At 47.1% G+C, this 26,262-nt stretch overlaps 2 protein-coding genes and 1 long non-coding RNA gene across 5 annotated transcripts in view; 1 reads left to right on the top strand and 2 right to left on the bottom strand.

Moving 5' to 3' along the window:
- Positions 1-1,121: 1,121 nt before the first annotated feature.
- VARS2 (valyl-tRNA synthetase 2, mitochondrial) lies at positions 1,122-13,752 on the bottom strand (the record flags this gene model as incomplete). 2 transcript variants are annotated; one of them, XM_081293848.1, is made up of 29 exons in its annotated part: positions 1,122-1,696; positions 1,789-1,917; positions 2,045-2,220; positions 2,378-2,489; positions 3,382-3,588; positions 4,563-4,715; positions 4,846-4,973; positions 5,096-5,174; positions 5,278-5,346; positions 5,495-5,599; positions 5,784-5,909; positions 6,013-6,083; positions 6,284-6,389; positions 6,657-6,732; positions 6,814-6,890; positions 7,208-7,289; positions 7,713-7,816; positions 7,934-8,061; positions 8,279-8,369; positions 9,173-9,261; positions 10,188-10,299; positions 10,701-10,820; positions 10,993-11,074; positions 11,936-12,033; positions 12,130-12,196; positions 12,305-12,426; positions 12,644-12,744; positions 12,865-12,946; positions 13,067-13,267. In XM_081293848.1, the coding sequence occupies 29 exons, from the start codon at positions 13,265-13,267 to the stop codon at positions 1,595-1,597; spliced, it is 3,195 nt and encodes a 1,064-aa protein (XP_081149974.1). In that variant the 3' UTR covers positions 1,122-1,594. The 2 variants fall into 2 exon arrangements, with proteins under 2 accessions (XP_081149974.1, XP_081149975.1); XM_081293849.1 differs by lacking the exons at positions 1,122-1,696; positions 1,789-1,917; positions 2,045-2,220; positions 2,378-2,489 and having other exon boundaries at positions 3,447-3,584; positions 13,067-13,752.
- A 421-nt stretch (positions 13,753-14,173) lies between these two features.
- On the bottom strand, positions 14,174-20,223 carry GTF2H4 (general transcription factor IIH subunit 4; the record flags this gene model as incomplete). 2 transcript variants are annotated; one of them, XM_081293869.1, is made up of 14 exons in its annotated part: positions 20,037-20,223; positions 19,295-19,437; positions 18,911-19,015; positions 18,020-18,151; positions 17,665-17,761; positions 17,483-17,571; positions 17,020-17,131; positions 16,795-16,863; positions 16,536-16,619; positions 16,206-16,338; positions 15,878-16,008; positions 15,188-15,235; positions 14,961-15,039; positions 14,174-14,346 (listed from the first exon to the last, which is right to left on the bottom strand). In XM_081293869.1, exons 2-14 carry the CDS (start codon positions 19,432-19,434, stop codon positions 14,174-14,176), a joined length of 1,392 nt encoding a protein of 463 aa, XP_081149995.1. In that variant the 5' UTR covers positions 19,435-19,437; positions 20,037-20,223. The 2 variants fall into 2 exon arrangements, with proteins under 2 accessions (XP_081149995.1, XP_081149996.1); XM_081293870.1 differs by lacking the exon at positions 19,295-19,437 and having other exon boundaries at positions 20,037-20,219.
- Positions 20,224-20,374: 151 nt separating this feature from the next.
- LOC308648848 overlaps positions 20,375-26,262 on the top strand; it is a 31,304-nt gene continuing 25,416 nt past the window's right edge. Inside the window, exons 1-2 of the long non-coding RNA XR_014021919.1 lie at positions 20,375-20,639; positions 26,123-26,237. This is a non-coding gene — a long non-coding RNA (uncharacterized lncRNA). The remainder of the gene's footprint in view (positions 20,640-26,122; positions 26,238-26,262) is intronic.

The raw sequence follows: 26,262 nt of genomic DNA, 5'->3' as shown, positions 1-26,262 counted from the left end.
TGCTCCCCTATTTAATATTACAGAGTTGCCTCCTACACAACACATTCAAGTCCCCTTACCCTATTCTACCCTTTCTTCCCCTATTAGCATTATAAATTTCAAAAAAGGCTGTATCATTTACTTATTGACCCATGTTACCTATTTCTGATAGGTACCAGCACATAGTAGGCATCAAGAAAAACTTGTCAAACCTGGGGAAAAGAAATAGGGGACTGCTCACCCCTTCTTTCTCTCTTCCCTCCAGGGAGGGACACAGACATGGTGCTAGGAGCTGGAGCAGATCTTGGACACAGTTAGAAAGCATATCAGAATGGTAGGAAAATAGGATTAAAATGGACATGGACTCCCATTATTGCAAAACTCTCCTCTACTTATGCCCAGAAAGAGAAACATCCATCTTATCTAAATCCCCATTAGGAGGTTTGATTCCAGCATCCAGAAAGGACCTGCAAGTTATAAGGTTAAATAAATTGGGTTAAATCCCCATTGATACCTTGGATAAGTTACTTTCAGTCTGAGCACATTTCTTTATCTCCAGAATGAAGCTAACGCCCACTTCATGAGGTGCTTGGTAGGATTAAATGGTATTATACCTGGAGCACCATGGAGGACCCAGCCCATGATCAACTTGCCACAAATAGCAACTTAGAGCTGCTGAATAGAATGGAATTTGGGTGCAGAAGGGCTAGTACTTCTAATTCCGCTGATATGAGACAAGGGTGTTTGGGGTGGGTAGGGTGGCTAGTTGTATATCTGCACATAACTCAGTCAGGGTTTGAGCACTGTGACTGTGGTGCTCAGGTCTCAGTTGCACAAAAGGTAGAAGGCACATAACTCCCAATGCACTCTACAGCCCTGCAGGCTGAAGGAAGTCCCTGCAGCAGCCAGGACACTGCCAGGGGTTGGGCCATGGTCATTGAGCCTGTGCCCTGCCCCACCACTGGAAAGCTTCCCTCAGCAAGACAGATGCCACCCAGCACCCATACTCCCATGCAGTCAAAAGACCCAAACTAACAGGTAGCCTTCGTCTCCAGTCCAGGCTGTCAGGGAATAATGGACAGGCAAGAAAGTCACCATTAAAGGAAAGAGGAAAAAAGGACCACAGGCAAATGTGTTTGGGATTTTATTTTATTTATTTATTTGTTTGTTTGTTTGTTTCAGTACTAGGGACTGAACCCAGGGGCACTCCATCACTGAGCTACATCTATAGCTCCTATTATTATTTTTTTTTATTTTGTGACAGGATCTTACTAAGATGCCCAGGCTGGCCATGAACTTACAATCCTCCTACCTCAGCCTCCCCAGTAACTGGGATTACAGGTATGTGCCACTGCTATCTGACCCTTGAGATTTTAAAAGTTTATCTGAATTCCTCATTCCCAAATGTCCTGGCTAACCCTGAGCAAGTGTAAGGCTCAGGGGGTAACCCGTGCATCTTGAGGATACCAGTCATGGTGACCAGGCCAGTCTGCTTCCTCATTTACAAAATGAGAAAGGTGGACCACTAGTCTGAGTTCCCATCAGACCCTAACCACTGACAGATCTGCTGTCCCCAGATACATGTCTAGGAAGAAGGACTGACAGGGCTGGTGAGTTAGAGCTCAGAGCTCCTGGGGCTAGGAGACTCATTCATCAGCTGCTGGAGGTGAGAGGCTGCCTGGTCCAGTTTTGACAATTCCAGGCGGAGGGAGGAAAGCTGTAAGAGGAGAAGGTGAGGATACAGTTCATCCTCCCAGCCCAAGCTCCCTCCAGAACTCAGGTTTCCAGGGTGGCCACCCCAAGCCTCACCCTTCGCTGCCTCTGGGTCTCTGCCTCCCCTTCTGATGGGGTCCGGGCCATGAGGCCATCAAACTGCTTTTGCAACTTATGCCTTCGGGCAGCTAGCAGAGGTAACTGGGTCTGGGGGTCCACCAGGCCCTGGGGAAGAACAGGGAAAAAAAGGCTGAGACATCTGCAGCTTGCCCAGGCCTCCACCTTCTCCACCTCTTCCTCAGTTGTTCCCTTCCACCCAGCATTCTCAATCCCTCCAGGCCCCTCTGGTCACCTGAAGCTCCATGTAGACCTGGATGGTGTCACTGAGTGGGGCCTGGGCCCAGCCAGAGGGAGCTGCTGCATCTGGTGGTAGGAGACCAACAGCCCCACAATGGCCCAGGGTGCCCAGGGGCTCCAGGAAGGCCTGGAAGAGACCCTGCTCCCCTGGCTCCGAGCTCTGCAGCAGCACTGGAGAACGAGAGAATGACACGGCTCCAACATCAGCTGCTCCTGCCTCACTTTCCATCCTGTACATCCAGACCCTGGGGTCTGACATCCAGGCTGTTCTCTTCCCCCATCAATCCCTTCTTCCTGCAGACACCCAGGTATTCAGGAGCCACCTCACCTCGAGGCCGGGCTTTGGTGAGCTGGTAGGTGGCTCGGAGAGCCCTCAGCACCTGCACAGCATCCTGTACCTTGGAGAAATGTCGCTCAATTTCGGGCTGGCGCCAGTGTTCCTGGCAAGGGGGGAACCAGCATTGGCAAAGGGGCTCCCAAGAGACTCAGCATCAACATTCCTGGCTGTATCCTCACCCCATCCATGCCCACCCATCTCCTTAGGGCAACCGATCTGTTCTCAACAGCACATAAAATGCTCCACTTCCAGGAATATGGTAGAAAGTGAGGAGCCATCTAAGGTTTGATGACTGTTTAGTTGCCCTGACTGAAGATAGCCAATAACCAAACCTAAATTAAAATTTAAAACACTATTCAAAATTCCAAATAAATACCAAAATAAACAAACTTTAAAATAATTTTTGGGTGAATCTGTAGTGCTTATCATTCTTAAGTTATGAAAGCTACTGAGATAGCCGGACGTGGTTGTGCACGCCTGTAATCCCAGTGGCTCAGGAAGTTGAGGCAGGAGGATCTCAAGTTTAAATCAGCCTCAGCAATAGTGAGGTACTAAGCAACTCAGTGAGATCCTGTCCCAAAATAAAATACAAAACAGGGCTGGGGATGTGGCTCAGTGGTCGAGTGCCCCAGAGTTCGATCCCCATTACCCAAAAAAAAAAAAGCTGCTGAAATTATGTTGATAATCTATTACTACCTCATCTAACCTTTATCACAACCAAGACATATACTATTACTATCACCAGTTTAAAGATAAGGGAAACTGAAGCACAGTCACATAGTATTAGTCTACCAAAGGGCCTGCCCTTGACCATTATGTTAACACTGCTCCTCAAGACCCTAGAGTTTTACCAGCAATCTGGCAGGAACAATCCATCCTCCCAAACACTCACAGAAAGAACACGCCACACAGCAGTAACCCCACAGTGAACCCTATAAGGCTGCTCCCAACTTTGATCAGGAGTCCCATTCCAAGGTACCATGTCTGTGACTCACCAAACTGCAGGCACTGGGGTAAGGGGCCACAGAGACACTGGGGGGAGGGGGACTGCCAACCCTGGGAGGCAGCCTCTGCCAGAGCTCTTCAGCCAGGAAGGGCATCAGTGGGGCAAGGAGGCGGAGACCAACATCTGCGCAGGAGAACAGGACCTGAGGAGGCTCTGAGGGGCGGGGTATGTGTGATAGCACTGGCTTCACAGCTTCCTAGGGAGGAAGTCAAGAGCTCAGAGGATAGGCCACATCAGAGGATAGGACACATCCTTCCCCCACAGTTGCTAGCATACCCGTGGGGAGCTCTGGGAGCCAGCAGAAACAGTTTCTTGGAGAGAGGGACACGCAGGAGCACCTAGCATGTCTGAGACCACTAGCTATCCCTAGACATATACTAGAGAACATGAAGAGGGGAAATCCAGGACAATAATTCTCACCAGTGGGCAAGAATAAGATTTTCAGGGAGATGTGTAGTTTGGGGAAGGGGGAGAATCAGTTTTTAGCTTATTCAACCTCATTGTATTTTTAAATTTTTCTTATTTACTCATTTATTTATGAGGTGCTGGGAATTGAGCTCTGAACCCTGTACAAACTAGACAAACACTCTACCACTGAGCCACATCATCAGTCTTAACCTTATTTTAATAATGTTAAGAAACAGTAAGTTACTACTTGGTCCACAGCCAGCAGCATTCCCTGGGACAAGAAATGAGCATTTTCAAGATCCAGCCTAACCCACTGAAGGAGCAATGCTGGGTGTGGACAGGAATCTGTGGTCAATAAGCCCTCTTGGTGAGGTGGGACACTGAGGCAGGATCCCTGGTCTACAACTCTCTCCTCCCAGGCCACTCACAGCACCCAACCTGCCCATAGTCTAAACAAGGCAATCATGGGGGGAAAAAAAATTCCCCTTGCCTTCCAACACTGATTTGTGAAACTTTTTTCTAGAAGTCTCCCTTCCTCCTATCTTGCCACAGCAAGTACCCGGCTTGACAGTGGCTGTGCTACACAGGTCAGTTCCAAGGAAGATGGGAGCTAGGAACCCCCTGGACCTTCCTTTCCTATCTAAGGAAAAGTAAGAATTTGTTAACTCATTTTTGGCCACTGGCCCCAATTTCAGCAGAAACTAGCAGGAGTGCCACTCACTGGAGTACTACCATTGGCCAAGCCTTGAACTGGCCACTCACCAGGTAGACATCACAGAGGTCATGGAGCCAGAAGTGGTGCAGGGTGTGAGTGACAAGTGAGAGCTCCCTCGTGAGGAAACCCCGCTCACACTCCTGGGCAGCAAGGGCCAGGCGGCTGAGCATCCAGGTGTCCATGGGAGAGGAGGGAGAGATCTGTGGGCAGAGGGAGATCAGGAGCCAGATGGATCGACCTCCCACTCCCCTACTTCCTCTCCTTGGAGGTGCTCCTTCAGCCTTTGGATATGAGACCTTCCCCACTCCAAGCACCACTCCTGTATCTCACATGCTCTGCAGGCTGAGGTACAAAGTTCTCCCCTAGGGCATTGAGGATAAAGCGCAGGGCATTCCAGATCTTGTTGCAGAAATGGCGGCAGCTTAGGACCTCAGAGACAGACAGGTGCAGGTCGCCCCCTGGAGGGAAGAGAACAAAGGAGTTTTTATATGGGCAGCAGCATGGGAAATCCTAGATCCTGCCTGCCTCTCTTGCACAGGTATCTGGCTGCCTTACGCCCAGTCCACCACCCCAGGCTCACCCAGGGCTCCATGGGAGCACAGTGCAAATCTCAGGGCATCTGTCCCACACTCAGGGATCCCATGAGGAAAGTCCTTTTTCTGCAGAGGAAAAAGATGGTGACAGATGTTACAGGGCTAGAAGTATGGGCTGCAGAGGAAACCCTTGAACTAGAGGCTCAGATGGGCAGGCGTGGCATCTTACCTGTGCTGCAGCTGCAATGGCCAGCTCTGCAGGATCCAAGTTCCCATCTCTCAGCTTCTCCTGTAGCACCTGGGGATGCATGAGGAAGCCACTGACCTAGGTCAAAAGCCTGCCCCTATTAAGACTCACACCTGCTGTCCCTCACCCCTCTTGTCCCTTCCAGCTGGCCCCTCTCCTCAGATTCCCCCAACTCCCAAGCCAGGGCATTCATTCTCACCTGTAGCTCCACCCCACAGATGATGTCCCGTGGGTCCAGAACATTCCCCAAGGACTTGCTCATTTTCCTGCCCTGCCTGTCCCGAACCATGGAATGAAGAAGTACCTAGGGGGATAGAAGAGGTCAGCAGAGGAGCTCAGATCTTTCTGGCCTCTATACTTTATGGTTAGGGTAGGCAGTGGATCAGAAAAAAAGGGAACACAGAAAATGTATCAGGAGCTAGAAGGAAGGAGAGGTTTGGGTAAACCTGGGGATCTACAACAAGGGAAGGGCATTGAAAGACTGTTACCTTGCTGAAGGGGAGCTGCCCAGTGAGCTGGGTCCCCAGCATGACCATGCGGCCCACCCAGAACAGCAGGAGATCACTGCCGGTTTCCAAAAGCGACAGTGGGTAGAAACGAGCAAGGTCTGGGGTCTAGGAGGAAGAGATAAATAGTAAGAAGCCCAAGCCCTTGCCCAGGCTCTTCTCAACTCTGTGGGGGCCCAGCTGTCCACCTTCTTCATTATCTCCACCTCACCTCTTGGGGCCAGCCCAGGGCAGAAAAAGGGAAAAGAGCTGAAGAGAACCATGTGTCCAGGACATCAGGGTCTGGGAAACAGAACAGGGTTTGGGGACAATTGGAACCTCAGCATCTAGCACCTCAAACCACTGGTGCCCACCCTTGCAGGCCAACACACCCCAGAGACCAAGGGGCTTACTTGTTACTCCATTTCCAGCTTGCCCAACCCCACCTCTCCAGCTGAAAGACCCAGCCATCCTGCCCCCCACCCTCAGGCTCAAGCACTCACCCCTCTCCAGGGTCAGCTCTGCACCTGGTTTCCCTGTCAGTTCTGCTGCTACCTCTCTGGCCTCAGCCTCTGAACGTGCAACCACCCAACAGTCCTCCCTGTCATCCTGAAAAATTAGGGGGTGGAGGAGAGCGAGGACAAATAACAATAGACAGGCATAAAATGTCTCTTAGTCTTCATGTTCTCTCCAGTGTCTTAGAATGACTGGCCCCTCTGGGCGGTGAGAGGAAGAAACTCCGGTTCAGGGAGCCTTTGCCACATGAGGCTACATGACCAAGACCATAAAACACATCAAGAGGCAGGTGCTGGGACTGGCAGTCCTCTGACTCCTGGCTATGGCTCTTTCCTCCACGCCCAGCTTCCTCCTACCAACCTTCACATGCTCCCTGATGACCAAGTAGGCTGGAATCTGATGACCCCACCACAGCTGCCGGGAAACACACCAGTCTCTGCCAAGAAGAGAGGACATCAGTGATGTTTCAGCATATGAAGAGGATCTCCATCTTCACGAGAGCTTCTCTGACCCTTACCCAATGTGGGCAAACCAATGCTGCCAGCTCTTCTGGTGGAAGGAGGGAAACAGCTCCAGGGCCCCTGACTCCACAGCCTAGAAGGGAAAAGGCCTTTAACCAATGCTCCCCTTCCTGTATGCCCACACCTCCTGGGATGATACAGGTTGCCTCTGAAGTGTTTTTAAAACTCAGAAAGGACCTCAAAAGCTTTCTGAGGAGATTCTGGGCTGGAGTGAGACTACAAGCCAGCCCTCCATGGGCCATCTTGTCTCTGTCCCACACATCACTCCCCTCAATTACCACAGCTATAGATCTTTGGGGCAGGAAGTTCTCTGGCCTCTAGTTTCTTCATCCCAATTATCAGAGAGCTCCCCATTCCCAGGGCCAGTTTTTCCTCATATTGCAGCCTCACCTTGGCAGCTCGGTCCCCCATTTCCCGGCAGCGGACAAACCACTGGCTCTTGAGTAGGTATTCTACCACGTCCCCAGAACGGCTGAAAGGTAAACAGTGATCCCATCATTCTGCAAGCCCTGCTCCTTCTCCCAGGGACTCTGCTCCATGCCAGGCCCTCAGTACTGAGGATACAGCGATGAATAAAACCAACAGAGTACCTGTTTTTTGTTTTTTTACTCCAGTACTGGTTGGGGGGGAGAGGTTCTACCACTGAGCTACATCCCCAGACCTTTCTATTTTTTATTTTGAGATAGGGTCTTACTAAGTTGCTAAGGCTGCTTTTCAACTTGCAATCATCCTGCCTCAGCCTCCTGAGTAGCTCAGTTCATAGGAGTGTGCCACCACATCCAGCTCAAAACCTGTATTCTAACATAGGGTGCAGGGCCCATCCCGTTGACACTCTTAATCTTCATCTACTCCCTTTTGGGCATGGCCCTTAGTAAAGGAGTTAAAGCAGGACTACCTGCAGATTGGCAACACCATGGGGTGTTCCTGGAGACCCCGGAACAGGCCCCGCTCCCTCAACACAGACATAATCTTTTCCCGGGCCACAAATCGGTGAAGACCCTGGGGAGAAAATGGAGACAGCAAACATTAAAGGCCTTAGAGAAACAAGAAAATGGGAAAGGAAGGCAGGGCAGAGAGTGCCCCCAGAGGATGGATTAACACCAAGATTGGTCCCACCTGCAGCCAGTCCCCACAGAGAGAAGTCATGGTCCCATCCTCCGCAATGACACTCAGGGGACTCAAGCCATGTCGGGCCCCCATCTCAGCATCAGCAGGACTATGAGCAGGAGTCACCTTCACTGCCCCTAGGGGAGCAAAACTGCAGTGAGCATTGACCCTGACTTTGGCCTTTGGTTTTCCAGATGCATCATCACCCACACCTCCCCATGCCTCCCATCTTCTGTCTACCTCCTGTTCCTTCCCCTCTACCCATTCAAATTTCACTCCTCTACTTTCTTCCTTCTCCCATTCACTCCCCTCTTCCCCAGGGCACCTCCCTCCCAACCCCTGGCCTCTGCTCACCTGTGCCCATATGTGGCTGAACAGCAGTGTCTGTGATGAGGGGAAGAAGATGTCCTGTCAAGGGATGGCGAAGCTGTCGTCCATGTAGATGCTGAAGGGAAGGGATAAAGACAGGCAATCAGGAACAGGGATAGGCACATGTTACGGGAAGGACAGGTCTGGGCATGAGAAACTTGGGAACAAGAGGGTGGAAACCAAAAGGAAAAGAACTAGAGCAAGGTCAGCCAACTTTTCTTTCAGGAGCCAGATAGTAAATATTTTAGGCTTTGGAGCCAAGAGGCAAATTTAGTCTCTGAGTATCAGTTAAAAAATTTGGAAAAAGGGGAGAAAAAAATTAGTCTCTGAAAAATTACTCCATGCTGCCAGTGTCAGTGCGGCAAAATTAAATGAAACTAAATACAATTAAATAAAATTAAATACAATAGAAGCCATAGATAATACATAAACAAATGAATGTTGCTCATACAAAAATAGGCAGCAAGCTGGGCACAGTAGTGACCTGGGAGGCCAAGACAGGAAGATCACAAGTTCAAGGCCTACCTTGACAATTTAATGAGACCATTACCAACTTAGTGAGACCTTGTCTCAAAATAAAAAATAAAAAGAACTGGGGGTGTAGCTCAATGGTGAAGTGCCCCTGGGTTCAATCCCCAGACAAAAATAGGCAGTAGCTAGATTTGGTCGATGGGCCACTATAGTCAACACTAAGAGCTGAGAAAAAGCACAACATGAGAAGGGAACAGGGTCACAGCCACTGCTGAGCTGGGATGAAAGAAAAAGTCTTACAAACAGAAGTAGGAAGAGGAGAGTAGAAGCCAGCATCTTCAGAGAAAGGAGGGTGAACCATGGGGGCAGGAGGGCTATTGTGCAGGCAGCACATTTTGTATTAATTACTGTATATCTGGAGTCCTCAGGGTGAATGGCCACAGCTACATCTCCAGGCAATGTCTCTGGCCTCGTGGTTCCTACTATGACCTCTGCATCTGAAGACAAAAACATTCAAGCACTTACAGTTGGTCATTACCCTCACTCCTCACTCCCAACACAACTAAAGCCAGGAGAACTGGAATTGGCAAGGGAAGGAAGCAGACAAGGTCAACAGGCCCCTAGAAGTAACAGAGAATTAGAAGGCATGTCTACATGGGCCCAGGTTTCCTGTAAGCACATGACCAGAGGCCTGAGCGGTATTGGTACAAAGGAATCCTCAATAACTAGACAGGAGAAGTGGGGATAGCATTAATAAAAGCAATCAGAATCCTGCTGGGCGCCCAGAGGACCCAAGGTGTCTCAGATCCTAACTGCAAATGCTGTGCCTTCTCCATGGCTAGGGCCAGACCCCCTGCAAAACACTTCCTCAGATTATTCTGCTCATCTCTCTCCCCCTTTTCTGAACTATAACTGATTCTTTGTCTCTTTCCTGAGTAGCAGACTCCTGCAAAATTACACTAAGTTCCCAAAAGGCAAGGCCAAATATGCTTTTCTTTTCTCTTTTTTTTAATTTTTTTTTTTGTAGTTGTAGATGAACAGCGTGCCTTTGTTTTATTTCATTTTTATGTGGTGCTAAGGATTGAACCCAGTGCCTTACATGCAAGTACTCTGCCACTGAACTACAGCTCCAGCCCTCTTTTTTTTTTTTATGCTTTTTAATTTTTTTTTTAGTTGAAGAACACAATATCTTTATTTTATTTATTTATTTTGATGCAGTGCTGATATAACCCAGTACCTCAAATGTGCTAGGCAACTGCTCTACCACTGAGTTATACCTCCAACCCCCACATATGCTTTTCTTAATCCCCATAGTACCTAGGTAAGTGTCCATAATGGTGCAAACTCTACTAGGGCACTACACAGCCCAACATGGGCTGGAGGAAACAGGAAAGTGGGCAACCCTTCAGAGGAGCACACTCACCAGCCTCTCCATCCACAGGGAAGGCGACAAAAACAAGGAGACCAAAAGACACAGGAGTGGGGCAGCCGGGCAGTCGGAGCTCCGTGCGGCCTGGGAGGGACCGACTCTCCACCTGCAGAGGTCAAGGCAGCCTCTCTGTAAAGCTCACACCTAGAATTCCTCTCCCCATTGATATTTATGCCCCAACCTCCCTATAATCCATTTAAATCCCTTTCAGAAGAGCCACCTCCCTTTACCCTCACCCAAATTTTGTTAGAGTAAATATTCACTGAGCACCTAAGCACAAATTCTCTTCTAAACTTTACAACAGTCCCACAAGGCAGGCATTCCATCTCTCTGATTTATAGGTTAAGGAAGTAGAGACTGAAAGAGGCTAAATAGCATGCCAAAAGTCACATAGCTGGTTGTGGCAGATTTGAATCCAAGCAGTCTGGCTCCAGAGTCTGAGCTCTTAACTACTTGCCTACCCTGCTTTGGAGCTCTCACAAACCTGCTTCTCTTCTTCTGCCTCACCTCAATATCCGAGATAGCTGATCTTAAAGCACACGACCAGTTGACAAGTTGACGGTTCCGGTACAACAATCCTGCATTGTAGAGTCGCACAAAAGCTTCGGTCACAGCCACTGAGGAGCCCTAGAATGACCTGAGTGTCCACATCTAGCAGCCCTTTCTCAGAATGTCTCCCTTCAGGGATCTGGTCACTTCTACTTCCATTTCCCAATATATTCAATAAGCCCCCTCCCACACAGATCTCTAACCACACTCCCCTCCAACATCCACAGAGACCCCAGTGTAGGACACTCACAGCATCCATGGTAAAACACTCTCGATCCCAATCCAGGGAGGCACCCAGAGCACGCAGCTGCTCATAAATCTCTCCTCCTTTCCTGCACCCAGAGAAATACCTGTCAGCAGACATTTCCCAAGCACCTTCTAGGTACCAGGCCCAGTGCTCCCTCCACCAACACCAAGTATTAGAGGAAAACAAAAGTGCGTATAACACAAATCATCTAGCCTCTAGAAGCTGATGGAAACAGACCCACAAACCAAGTGGAGGGCTTTCTAGGACATTAAAAGAAGCATAACAGAGGAGGGGAAGCCAATCTGTGGAAAATCCAAGAAAGCTGCACAGAGAAAACAGCAAGTGATAAAAGACCTAGAAGAATGAGAGAAATTTTAAGGGTCTGGAAGTTGGGAATGGGCAAGTAGGAGAGGTGATGAAATCTAAGCAAGAGAAAGTGAGAAAAGTAGACAGAATATATATATATATATATACACACACACACACACACACACACACACACACACAAACATCTATACAAATATATACACAAACACATCTTTTTTTTTTTGATACTGGGGATTGAATCCAAGGACACTTTACCACTGAATCACATCCCCTGCCCTTTTTATGAGAATGGGTCTCACTAAGTTGCTAAAGGGCTGCTAAATTGCTACAGCTGGCCTTAAACTTGCAATGCTCCTGCCTCAGCCACCTGAGTCACTGGGATTACAGGCATGCTCAGCTCAAACATATACATTCTGATGTATATAAAATACATACATATACACATACAAAGCTAAGAGACTTCACCCAATACTAAGGGGTTTCAGAGTTCCCATCTCTGAAAAGTGAGAACTGTGTTGAGATGAACTGAGGTCTACAAGTTAGGAGAGACAGTAGTGGAAAACCAGAGCTCAACCTGCCAACACTGGGTGGCCCCTTCAACCCAGATCATCATACTCACGCCTCCTTCCACTGCCACACCACCCTAAGGAAGTCTTCTCGGCTCAGCTCGTGTCTCCTCACTCCCTGCTCCTTCCACAGTTGTTTCTCCACCACAGCCTGCAGTAGGTGTAAGGCAAATGCATAACAAATCAAGTTGCTTTTGGAGAAGATACCACTTTTGCCTGAGAAAAGGAAAATGACAAAAAGACCCACTTGTGTAGCAATTCCTGCATGATCTGAGCCAGGAACCCACAGCACTTGATCTCCCCGCATCCGGTGCCTGAAACAGAAATACCCTCACTTGAGACCCTGAGTTCACATGGTTATTTTCATTCATTCCTGCACTTTTTATTTCCCCTCCAAGAACTGCAGTCCCCATTCCCCTCACCAGCGCATGAGGGCATCCTGTATGGCCACTGTGAGTGCATGGCCGATGTGCAGGGAACCAGTGACATTGGGAGGTGGGATACACATGGAAAAGGTCTCCCCTGTAGCCTGGGGCAGTTGTGCCTAGAAGAAGTCAAAGGAGAGGACTGGATATTACCTGGGGCAATAGCACCCTCTGGTGCCTCCAATGCAGAAAGAACTTCTAGGAAATAACAAGAAAATGTGAGGCAAAAAAAAGAAAGCTATGAAATATGAGCTCAATTCAGAGGCTATTGTGCCCAACCTCAAAGGCCACTCTGTCCTGGGAACCATTTAGTAACCCTCTCTTCAAGACACTAACCTGGTATTCTGGTTTGAAGAAGCCCTCTCGCACCCACCACGGGTACCAGGCAGCCTCAACATATCGGGGGCTGTAAGCAGGAGGCAGAGGCCCAGAAACATCTGTGGAAGCAGAAGGGCAAAAGAGAGTCCACTAACTATTGAACTTTCTTCCAGGCTGCATTTCAGCAGACCAAATGGGCAACAAAAATATGAGAGATGGCTTTCAGATTCCCTGGTTACCTTTCTTTTCACCAGGTTTTGTAGGGATTTCATACAATAGTATCTCTTTAGGACTCCAGGCTTTAGTGGATTCTGCAGATGACTGGTGGGATGGAACAGAAAAAAAGTTTGTAATTCCCAGTATACCTCAGCCATCTGGATCCCAGTCGTCTCCTCCAGTCCCCTTCCAAGTTTCAAACCCAAGGAGAGACTGACTTCTAACCTTGCTCTTCCCTGCAAGTCCAGCCTCCAGAGCCGCCTGCTTCTCCCGCAGACGCTTCTGTTTGGCTTCACGGTTCCTCCGGGAAAGGGAAGATCCATAGGGCTCTGACTGTGTAGAAAGGGAATGGGGCCTAGGGAGGACCCATGAGGGCCTCAGGCCCCACAGTGGTGGTCGAAAAGAGGCCAGAGGCAAATGAGGCATGAGGAGTGTTTGGGAAGAGGTCAAGATCTGTTTTGGATAGACAGAGAGCACATAAGGATTCGGGGATGCTAGAGAGTCACACCCACCAATCATACCCTTATTTCCTGCCTCCTCCTAGCAGTGCTCTCTCATTCTATCTCCTTCCACACAACTCTGCCTCCTTAAGTGCCTGCTCCTTAAGTGCCTGAGTACGTTGTATCGGGAGATACCGGACCCTGCAGTCATGGAGACTTAGGGCGCTTCTGGAGCAGGGTCGGAGAGTCTCTGCCCCTCGACCTATGCATCTGCGACACGACGCTGACCGCTGACACAAGGAACAGAGAGGTTTCAATAGTTTGAGAGGTGAGGAGCATCCGCGCGCCTAGGAGCGGGTAAGAAGCCCCGCCACAGACACTAGGCTCACCGCCTGCCCTGGAGCCACCCATAGATCCCCAGCCCCCGCGGACCAGTCCTTCCGCTAGGCCCACATTGTGCGCCAGACCCCGTTGCCCCTCCCACCTCCTGGGAGACACCCCATTGCACGCTCACCCCCACGACCCCACCGCTATCCCAGGGCGCCCCGCGGTGACAGGCGCCGGCGTACGGACCCCGGAACGTGGCCGGCAAGCCCCGCGCACTAGGAGGCGGGGCCCCGCGAGGCGCATGCGCGGAAGCTGTCCTCCCGCCACCTGCAAGACTTATGGCAGCCGGAGCCAAGGAACCGGTATAGTGCGGCAGGGGAAGCCCGCGAGGAAGCGATGCGAGCCAGCCGCAGAGCTCATTTCCACTATTTTATTAAACAAGATAAGCCCTAGCGTGTAAATTAAAAAAAACACCTGAGTTGTGAGGCCGCGCCCTCCGTCACACGGCCGTCTTGCCCGCCCAGCCCGGTCCCGCCCGCCCAGGTCCGTGGTGGATTAAGCTCTTTCAGGAGCTGTGCTTCTGCCGCTTCCAGAAGCGCTTCACGTCACTGTGCCCGGCGGGGGTCACCACCATGAGTCGTTTAGCCGAGTTCTCGAACACAAGCACGCCCAGCTCCCGTGCGTGTGCCAGCAGCAGCTCAAAGTCCACTTGCGACAGGAACTGGTTATAAAGGACACCTGGGGTCGGCAGGACAGGAGGACCGGGAAGAGAATGAGACTGGAGACCCTTTATTTAGCCCCAGGAGTCTTAAGGCAACCTCTGTGCTTGCCCCACAGCGATTTTTAAAAACAATTGTCTATCCTTGTCTGCCCAGGGCCTTAACACTAGTGTTCTCCAGCCATATTCAGAAAGTCAATATAAAACAATAAGAAAACCCGTGAAGGTCCATGAAACCCAGGAAAATGACTGAATTAAGCCCCCCACTTTCTCTCTCAGTCTAATCTACACTGCACTGATTTGGATCAATTTTTTTAAAAAATATTTATTTTTTAGTTGTAGATGGACACAATATCTTTATTTTATTTATTTATATGAGGTGCTGTGAATCGAACCCAGGGCTTTGCACATGCCAGGCAAATGCTCTACCACTGAGCCACAACCCCAGCCCCTGGGTCAATTTTTTTTATTGCTACTAATTCACCTGCCACATTCCATCCCCCAAAAAAGTGTCTTGCCAGATTTTCTCTCCCTTTCTGTGCAGTGCACAAAAAAATGAAATGCACAAAAACTCCTCTGCTCATCAAGACTGCCATTCTTTTGGCCAATGACTTAAACTCAAGAAGCCACTCACCCTCAGTGAACCGTAGTCTGTCCCTTTCTAGCTCCCACAGACGAATCTGGTCAGTGATGGTAGGGGGCAACACAGGGGTCTGCAGGAGCAAAGAGTAGGCTGTAGGGATTTTAAAAATACTGCCCCAAACAACCCCAGCCCTCTAATCATCCCCAAGATTTGGACCCTTTTTCTTTTCCATCATCTGCCAGGTGCCAGCCCCCTGGCTTATTGGTACTTGTCCATACCTGTTTGAGCATCACTGGGTGAGCCCTTGTCCTTAGGAAATGGATTATCTAGGAAAAGAGACAAAAATGAGATGAGGGCTCAAGTGAGAGGGCAGAAAAGTCATCAGAGCTCTCACCTGTCTCAGAACACTCTTAACTCTACTTAACTCTACTCAACCCATTCCTGTTCAGCTGTTATCCCAAGTTGCTGCTTCCACTGATCATGTCTGCTATTCCTTCTCTGGCACATTTGCTCTTTCCATAGTCTTATTTATTCTTTCTTTAAAATAGCAGTAGCTACTATATTTTGAGCACTTACTGCTCAACAGACTCCAAGTTAAAAGCTTTACCTCTAGTCTTCCACTGAATCCTCCCAACAACCCTGTGAGCTGAGAAATATCACTTACCATCTGAGGAGACTGAGACTCAAAGGTAAGGCAACTATGATCAGTTTACACAGCTAGAAATAATGGTGCTGAAGCACAAATCCAGAGCTATACCTTCTCCCTCCATGTATTTCTCCCTCAAGGGTCTCCCTATTCCCACAACTAAGGCCTTGATTTCTTCTTACATTCCTTGTGCTCAAACACAGACAACTTGTCACCACAACTGTGACAGACTTGAGGCTAGCCTTCCATGATGGACCACTCTATACCCCAAGGCCCACACACAGCCCATCTTCACACCTCTGTTTCCCCCAAGTGGGGATACCTGCTGGGCTGTGATGCCACTGGCAATGGCCTGCTGCACACTCTCCCGGGTCACCTGTGCCACAACCATGTTGGGGAAGCGATAGAGCATCTCAGAGAAGAGGGCAATGAGGGCAATCTGCAGCTCCGACTCTGACCCAGGGATAGGAAGAGAAGATAAGGAAGCTACCCTCATATTCGGACTCCCTTGAGCCCTTCCCTCAAACATGAGGAGAAATATCAGAAAGCTCTGTAAACCACCAGTAAATGTAAACATAAACTGCATCCCCTCCCATTTCCTTCCCCTCCCACTCCCACCCTTAATCTGCTCTCCCTCTGTCCAGTCTCACCCGTGTAGGCATATAGTCGGTAGTTGGTTTCCACGACAATGAAGCCTGGCTGATGCACAGTGCCCCCAGCCCCAGAGACACCTGATGAGAGATTGATGGCCAGGCGTGTGGGATAGTAACGTCGAGATTTCCTCTGGGAAGGACAAAGGGAAAGACAAAGGTCACCTGTCAGTTGCCCTACATCTTCCTGCTTGGGACATCAGATCCCTCCCAGTGCACGGAGCCTCAACCTTCAACTTCCTCCCCAAGTGACCCAAGTACTCAGTCCTGGCAACTGTTTCCGGCTGGTGCCAAGACCCAACTTCCCTAGAAGTATCTGGATGTTCATACCTTCCTCTGGAAAACAAGTCCAAACTCTCGCAGATGTTGCAGGAAATTCAACAGAGAATCACTCATACCCTCCACAGAGTAATCCTGGGGAAAAGGTAACACCTTTTCAAAACACATCCCTTCCTCCCTCCCTCAGTACCATAGACTCATTCCCTCCCCCCGCTTCTCTGGTCGTTCTATGTTCCTTCTTATTTTCTCACTCTACTGCCCCAACCTGACTTCCCCTTCCCATCTCCTTGTCCTCTAGCCCCTTACTTACCTTGCCCAGAGTAGAGAAGCTGAGCTGAAAGAGGAAGGAGAGAATCTCCACCAGGTCCATACCCCGGCTCTGGGAAGAAAGGGACAGAAACAAATGAGAAATGGGAGGGGGAAAATGAAGGAGAAAGACAGGGAAGAAAGAATAGAGAACAGTCTATGAGTGGTTATCTCTCAGTGGGATGTAAGAAGATCAAAGCATGCTGGCAAGGAGCCCTGGCCTCCTCACCTGGGCTGTCTGCAGATACTGTAACATAAAGTACCAGAGTTGGGCAGGTGTGTCCAGCAAGAGGAATTGGAAGCCAGCAGAGGTAATGCAGGGCGGCTCTCCAGGTTCAGTACTAGACACAGAGAGGGACAATGACAAAGATATGCATAGAAAGACTACCATCTCCACATGTCCTCTTTTTATTTTAAAAAAATATTTATTTTTTGGTTGGACACAATATCAATATCTTTATTTTATTTATTTATTTTTATGTGGTGCTGAGGATGGAACCCAGGGCCTTGGACATGCTAGGCAAGCTCTCTACTGCTAAGCCACAACCCCAACCTTCCATGTGTCCTCCTATGCTTCTTCTAGGTATCTCTGGATGTATTCAATCAATTCCCTCCAATCCTGACTCACCCTGGACACCTATTTTATCAGGGCCCCAAGGAGATGGCACAGCAGCTCCCTCAGGCTTCCTCACCTCTTCATGAGCCCAGCCTGGCTGAGGAGCTGAGCCAAATCCTGGCTGACAGCTGCACTGGGAGAGCCCACCATGAAGTGTAAGACCACCTAGAAATGGAAGACAACAGAGAGACCAAAGTATCCACAAACCACAGGAAGTAGAAACACAGTAGAAATACACTTAGATGCCCATGTCCTCACCTCCCATCGCTCCTCAGCGTACTTGTCAAGTGAGGGAACATCCCGGGCATGCTTGTCCGGTCCCAGTTGACTTGTGTCATCAGACCAGGCCTTCCCCCTATGGCCAGGATATGCCAAGAATAAGGAGGCCTATCTCTTTCCTGCTGCCCTTCAATCTTTCACACCTTCAATCTTTCACACCTTTAACCCATCCTACATCCTACATCCTACAGCCATATCTGGTCCAACTTATTCCTGAATGAGCTCCCAAAGGTCCCAGGACCCTAAGGTTCTGAGGCGGCTCCTCAGAAGTTCTCCTCCAGTATGTAATTAGCAGTTCCCCGGCCTAGTTTAGGAAGAGACAGAAGTAACATACCCACCCAGAAGGGCGATGCGGAGATTCTGGCGAAAGATGGGGTTGAGAATAAAGCCCTGAAGACCACCAGGGAGCAGCTGGGTGTGCCAGATGCGGAGGCCACTCAGCAGCCCTGTACTTTCTTCCTGAGCCCTGGAACAGAAGTAGAGAGGTGAGTAGGGTGTCTGAAGAGCAAAAAGAGAGCCATAAAGGCCTCCATTTCTGCCTTTTCTGAACTGGTGATCCTTGAAACAGTTCTACATAGTCAAATTGTGCCTTCTTTTTTTTTTAATATATATATTTTTAGTTGTTGAGGGACCTTTATTTTATTTATTTGTATGGGTGCTGAGAATCGAATCCAGTACCTCACGCATGCTAGGCAAGCACTCTTACCACTGAGCCACAACCCCAGCCCAAATTGTGCCTTCTTAAGATAAATGTCTTCACTGAAATGCCTAGCAATCTACAAGAATCTCATTATTGACATCCCAATTCTCCAAGAGGGAAAATATAGCACAGTTTCCAAAGTTTATTTAATGACAAGTTTTGCAATACACCCATTAATAAATTAATATTTCCTGGAGGGAGTGGGGGTGTAGCTCAGTGGCAGAGCACATGCTTAGTGTGCATCTCAAGGCCCTGGGTTCAATCCCCAATGCCCAAAAAATATATATATGCATATGTGTGTTTATGTGCATATGTGTATGTATGTATGTGCACATACACATATATATGTATATGTATATGTGTGTGTATATATATACATATATATATATATATATATATATATATATATATATATATATATATATGTATATATAAAACTTCTTGAAAGTGTTCCAAAGAACAGGAGTTTGGGAAATCTAGAGGTTGAGAAATTTGCGTTTAGCTGAGAATGCAGTAGAGACTCACTTGCTGAATTCCTTCTTCACCCACAGGGCTACAGCAGCTTGTGGCAAAGGCTGCTCCAGAAAGAGCATCCGCATCACCCAGTTTTTAGCTAAAGATGGGAGCTCCCTGTAGAGGGTAGAAGTCAAATATTAGTATCAGAAGCTGTCCCATAACTGAATCCCTGCTTTCAACTGCCTCTCAAACATCTCATCTCATCCCCATATCTTTACCAGTCCTGTTGCCTACATAAGCTCCATCTGTTTTGGCCTTCCACATTTGGGAGTAATCTCCAATAGCCCTCTACCATCACTAGGCCACTAAGCTGCTACCCATGATAATTATTCCAGTCTGAAAGCCCTATTACATTTCCCAACCATGATCCCTGACACAAAGAAGTCTCCTCACCTAAAGACAGCCAGACATGTGGCAGGATGCCCATACAATCGGTCCAATACCCCAGGGCTCAAGCCCCCTAAGAATTCCTGTAGATTCCTGCATTGTAGGTGTACTCGATTCAGTCCACCCCTTGCAGGGGTGCTCTCCATCACCTGAGGGATGCAAATGTTAGACATACATCCAACATGATCCATGCCAGTGTCACCCCTAATCTTTCTGTTTCCAGATCCATCAGCCCATAACCCCATCTTTTCTGAGGTTTCCTCTCCCACATCACTTATCTCTTATTTCTCTCAAACTTCACCAACCTCCAACCTCCCTGCCTTTCCTGCTTCCTTATCCCAGTTCTGCCCTAAATTCCAGTCTTCCCTCGGTTGTCCTTCTCTCAAAATTGCCGTGTGCTTGAAAAATCATTTGGTATTCGAATGACTTGTCTCATCTTTGCTAAGCAGAGACAAAGAGATTTGTGTGCACCCAGTACTATCCCCGCTTCTCTTCTACTCCTCCTAGCCAGATCACTCTACAAGCCCCAACTCTGTCAATCCTCCCCATATGGCAATAAACTGCCTCTTCCCTCCATGCTTCCCAAATCTAAATCCACCTCTATCCCCTTCCCTCTCCAAAGTCTACTTCACCCTCTCACTGAGAACCACACCGTCCAATCTCCTAATTTCTCGCCTCTCACTCAACTGTCTTCATAACCCTGGCCCTCTTGGGCCCCTTCACCACTATGTCGATCCCCCTCACGCACCCCGGGTCTTGAACAGTTGCTTAATCAGAGCCAGTGTCTCTCATTAGCTTCCAGAGAAAGAAGAAAGGATGGTGAAAAAAGCGAGAAAAAGATGCGCGAGCGGAAAAACTTCAGACAGGAGCCCAGTGTGAAGTATTCAGAAGAGAAGCGAGAGCAGGGAAGGAATGGAATGGAAGAGTGGAAAGGATGAGAATAGGGGCTGCACTTGCTCGCCGAGAGGCATTCTGGGAATTAGAGTCCTATCCTTGCCCATGCTGGAGCAGGTCTGAGGAGTGTCTGACTACAACTTCCGAAAGGCACCGCGGGAAAACGGGGAAGAGAGTGGCTGTCTTTTAATTGACAGAACCAGGAACACCAGAAGCCTGGGTACTTCGTTCCGCGGCATTCTCGACCCAGGCTGCTAACGGCCGGTCTAACCGGCCGGAGTAGGAGGACCTGAGGGTAAAAGTAGCCTGAGGGCTTCCAGTGGGAGGCGCGCTGAAGTGACCCGGTTGCTTGGACTGCAACAGCTGGGCTCCTTGAGCTTAGTTATACTATAAAATTGGTTACTGCACATGTAGAGCATTGTCACCAGTTAACGATCTAGTGCGCCTTACTTGGCAAGTAAGTACTCAATAAATCTACATTTCTGCCTCCGCCACGCTACCAACCCCTGTGTAGTTCGGGATTGATACAGGTTTTTGTTTTGTTTTTGTTTTCCCTGTACTGGTGATTGAACTCAGGAGTGTTATATAATCAGCTATATATATAGCTGGGTTTTATATTCAGCCGCCCCCTCAACCCTTTTTTGTTTTGTGCGGGGCAGGGGTGCAGGTTTCTTTGTTGAGAGGGTTTCTCTGAATTGTCGAAGCAGGTCTTGAACTTGTGGTCCTCCTGCTTCCAGCTTCCCAAGTAGATGGGATTGCAGGAGTGCGCCACCACACCAGTTTTTTGGGTTTTGTTTTGTTTTGTTTGGGGGGGGGGGGCGGTGTGTGTGTGTGTGTGTGTGTGTGTGTGTGTGTGTGTGTGTGTGTATGTGTGGTTCTGAGGATTGAACCAGAGACGCTTTGCCACTGAGCTGCATCCCCAGCCCTTTTTATTTTTTGAGACGGGGTCTCGCTAAATTGCTGAAGCTGGCCTGGAATTTGCCATCCTCCTTCCTAAACACCCCCCCCCCCTCCAGTCGCTGGTGTTATAGGCGTGTGCCACCGCGCTCAACTCGAATACAATTAATAAAAAAAAAAAAAAGGCAGTTGTTTGCTCTGATTTGATTTATGAGTTCTGCAGGAAAGTCAAAGGAAAGCCTTCAGCCTAAACCAGAACTACGTTATTTCCCCCAAAATTCCTATAAAGCAAATTCTGTTATTCTCACTTAACAGAATAGAAGGCCAGAGCCCAGCAAGGCTAAGAAATTTGCCTACAATCAGACAGCTAGAAAGTAAATCTGGGATTTGAAGTGCATTTGCCAGGGACGGTTTACCAAAATGGTAAGGGCTGTAAGACTTTGATACACTTTGTAGCACATGTGTTTTGTTATTCCCTGTTTCTTTAGCAAACAGTGTTTTAAGTTTCTCAAAGAACAGCACAAAACTGACAGTGCTTCTTTATGGCAAATACTAAGTAAGGTTATAAAACAAATTATACAGTCTGGGGAGAACTGTTTGTTAAAATAGACAAACTGCACAAAGCTCTTACAAAGCAATAAGAAAAATAAGCAGAAACATTAGCAAAAGATAAGCAGCAGAAGAAATACAAATGCCTTTTAAAGAGATTTTAAAATTGTCACTTCAGTTGTAATTAGGGAAAGGAAGTTAAAGTAACAAAAATACCAGAAACTAAAGGAGCAAAATTAAAAAAAAAAAAAAATCAAGGCTTCATATTGGCCAGGCTTAGGAACATACTCAGACACTTGAAAGCTGATAGAGACACACCCACACACTGAGATTGGACCCAGGGACACTCTAACCACTAAGCTACATCCCAGCCCTTTTTATTTTTTATTTTGAGACGGGGTCTCACTAAGTTCCCCAGGCTAGCCTGGAATTTGCCATTCTCCTGCCTCAACCTGCCTAGTAGCTGTGAACATAAGCATAAGCATGTGTCACTGACTGCACACAGCTTAGTCTCACCTTTTTTTAAGGAAAGTTTGTCCATGCAGTAGTCCCCCTGTGTTAGTCAGCTTTCCATTACTTTAACAAATGCCTTAAGTAATCAATTTATAAAAATAAAAGATTTATTTTGGCTCATGGTTTTAGAAGTTTCATTTCACGATCAATTGACCCCATTGCTTTGGGCACACGGTGGTACATTATGGAAGGATTGCAGAGTAGAGCAAAACTGCTCACCAATGATTAGGGAGTGAAAGAGAAGAGGAGAGCTGGGATCCCACTGACCCCTTTAAGGGCAAGCTCCCTGTGATCTGAAGACATCCCATTAGAACCCACATCTTTAAAAGTTTCCACAACCTTCCAATAGCACCATGCAGGACCAAGTTTTCAACATACAGAGGATATTCCAGATTATAGCTTCATTTCCTCCCCCATTTGTAGTTTTGCTTTTTTTAGGTTTCAGGTGCTTACAGTCCATTGTGGTCTGAAAACATTAAATGGAAAATTCCAAAAGTAAGCAATTCATAAATTTTAAATAAATTTTATTATAGTATATTATAATTGTTCCTTTTTATTACTATTTATTGTTAATCTCTCACTGTATCTAATTAATAAATTAAACTTTATCATACTTAGGTATATATAGGAAGAAAGAAAGTATATATAGAGTTTGGTACTATCTGGGGTTTCAGGAATCCACTGGGAGTCTTAAAATATATCTCCCAAGGATAAGGTTAAACCCTTGTTTCTACTAACAATTTTGTTTTGTTTTATTTTTTAGTTGTAGTTGGACACAATACCTTTATTTTATTCATTTTTATGTGGTGCTGAAGATCAAACCCAGGGCCTCACACCTGCCAAGCGAGTGCTCTACCGCTGAGTCACAACCCCAGCCCTCTACCAACAGTTTTTTTTTTTATTTTCTTTTCAGTTTTAGATGGACACAATACCTTTCTTTTCCTTGTTTATTTTTTGGGGGTGATGAGGATCAAACCCAGGGGCTCATGCATGTGAGGCAAGTGCTCTACCACAAGCCACAACCCCAGTCCCTCTACCAACAGTTTTAATGTGACTATCTTTTGACCTAGAAACTCCACCTTTGGGAATGTGTCATATGGAAATTCCCCCACATGGTACTGAGTTAAGCACACAAAGATGTTTACTAAGGTGCTTTTCTTGTATTAAGAGAACAGTGCAAACGGCCCAAATGACCATCCTTGTGGGTTGGTTACATAAAATGTGGGTCATTGCAACAATGTAGAATACCGGGCAGCCCTTAGAGAGGAGGTCCCTGTATGCACACTAGCCTTGAACTATCTACACCAATCACCAGGGAGAGAAGAGCAAATAAAAAGCAGCATACTGGGAAAGCTGGGAATGGAACCACCATTTGACCCAGCTATTGCCCTTCTCGGACTATTCCCTGAAGTCCTTAAAAGAGCGTACTATAGGGATACTGCTACATCGATGTTCATAGCAGCACAATTCACAATAGCTAGACTGTGGAACCAACTTAGATGCCCTTCAATAGATGAATGGGTTAAAAAATGTGGCATTTATACACAATGGAGTATTACTCAGCACTAAAAAATGACAAAATCATGGAATTTGCAGGGAAATGGATGGCATTAGAGCAGATTATGCTAAGTGAAGCTAGCCAATCCCTAAAAAACAAATGCCAAATGTCTTCTTTGATATAAGGAGAGCAACTAAAAACAGAGCAGGGAGGAAGAGCATGAGAAAAAGATGAACATTAAACAGGGACGAGAGGTGGGAGGGAAAGGGAGAGAGAAGGGAAATTGTATGGAAATGGAAGGTGACCCTCACTGTTATACAAAATTATATATAAGAGGATGTGAAGGGAAGGGGGAAAAAATCAAGGGAGAGAAATGAATTACAGTAGATGGGGTAGAGATAGAAGATGGGAGGGGAGGGGAGGGGGGATAGTAGAGGATAGGAAAGGTAGCAGAATACAACAGACACTAGTATGGCAATATGTAAAAACGTGGATGTGTAACCGATGTGATTCTGCAATCTGTATACGGGGTAAAAATGGGAATTCATAACCCACTTGAATCAAATGTATGAAATATGATATGTCAAGAGCTATGTAATGTTTTGAACAACCAATTAAAAAAATAAAAAGCAGCATACTCCATTCAATGGCATCAGTGTAACACCAAGAGAAGCCATATGCTTCATTTTAGAGGGAGCAGGCAGGAGGGACTGGACAGATCATGTCACAGTTCCCTACACTCTAAGGCTGTGTTGTCAAGTATTATAGCCACAAGCCACCTGTGGCCATTTACATTTAAATTAACTAAAATAAAAATTTAAAGCCAGTCTCTCAGTTACACTAACCCTGTTTCAAGTACTCAACAGCCGCAGGAGGCTGGTAGCAGCCCATCGGACCATAGGGATAGACCATTTCTATCCTGACAGTTCTTTGTGAGAGCACTGTCCTAATGGATATGGGCAAGCTGTCTGATGGCAGGAACTAAACTCAGCCTGAGTTTCTAGAATTGGACTTGAGGAAGAAAATCAGCTTGATAATCCAGCTAGGCCTAAGATGGGAATTTAGGAGCTAAAATTGTGCAAAGATCACAATTTCATAGCCCTGTCAAGCACAGGCTTGTCCTGCCTGTACTTGAAAGCTCCTGAGATAAAACATCTCATAACTCCTCCCCTCAAACAGCATCCTAGAGGAAAGAAACTGGAGACAGGCCCACTTCCTACCAACTTTACTATTTACTGTCTATGCTGCCTTTGGCGTAGCCTAACAGAAGTTAATACTTTTAACTAATTCATACATTGTGTTAAATAAGATATGTGTAATAGTATTATACATGGTATATAGTATGTGCTCACTAAAATATTATCATTATCTTCTATAACTTTTTTAATCCTAGTTCTCTTAAGTGCACAGAATCATGTTAGCCCTTCACATATTTAATATAATTCTTTCTTTCAACCAAGATTTATTGAGTCATGTGTTCCAGGAATTTGCCCTTGTGCAGCTTACAGTCAAGCAAAAGAAGCAGGTGTTTTTTTTAAAAAAATACACAAATACATGTAAAATCACACCTATGATAAATGCTACAAAGAAGGGATTCATGTGCTCTGAGAGTGTCATTAGGGAATTTGACCTGGTTGGGTAAGATTGCTAAAGGGCAAGCAGGAGTTAACAAGGCAGACTATATGGGGACATTGTTCCAGGTGGGGGGACAACATGCTACAAAGCCCATGTCGCCAGAATGACTGGCCTTTGGGGGAAACTAAAAACTCAGTGGTACATGGGGAGGGACAGAAGAGTGCTGGGGAGGAGTACCAGGACCAATCTTAGCCAGGAAGATTTTGTTCTTTAAACCTTGATGGAGGGCTGCGGGTGTAGCTCAGTGGTAGAATATTTGTCTAGCATCTGCAAGGCCTTGGATTTGATCCCCAGCACCACAAAATAATAATAATAATAATTTTAAAAATAAGGATGATAGAATAGACATTATGATTGCTGTATGTATATAGGTGACTCTATGACCAGTGTGATTCTGCAATCGGTACAATCAGAAAAATGAGAAATTATACCCCAATTGATTCAAATGTGTGAACTGCCAAGATCATTTAAAAAATTTTTAAAATAAGGATGAATAAGAAACCACTAAAAGGTTTGATAAAGGAGTAAAATCAGAATATACGCTGATGATGATGATGATGATGATGATGATTCTGCTGGGGACCGAACCCAGAGGCACTTAACCACAGTGTCATCTCCCCAACCCTTTTTTTTAAATTTGAAACATGATCTCACTAATTTGCTTAGGGGCTTGCTAAATTGCTGAGGCTGGTCTCAAAGTTGTGATCCTCCTGCATCTGAGATCACAGGCGTGCACCACCACACCCAGCTAGATTATGTGTTTTTAAAGATCACAGTGTTTGCAGGGTCAAAAACAAACCAGAGAGTGCTCTCCAAGAGTGAGATAACCACTTTGGGTACAATTACAGTGGTCCAGGGAAGATGGAGGAAGTATCAGGAGGGCAATCAAGATGGAAATGACAAGTTCCAAGAAGACTGGGATGGCAGAACCAAATGAGCTTTGTACTGGATTGGCCATGGCAGGTAAGGGTAAGGAAGGAGGGTTGTC

This window comes from Spermophilus citellus (genome assembly GCF_964194105.1).
Source record: "Spermophilus citellus genome assembly, chromosome: 5".
NCBI lineage: Eukaryota > Metazoa > Chordata > Mammalia > Rodentia > Sciuridae > Spermophilus > Spermophilus citellus.
Note: the sequence above shows the minus strand (reverse complement) of the source record. Positions and strands in the feature narration are given on the sequence as shown.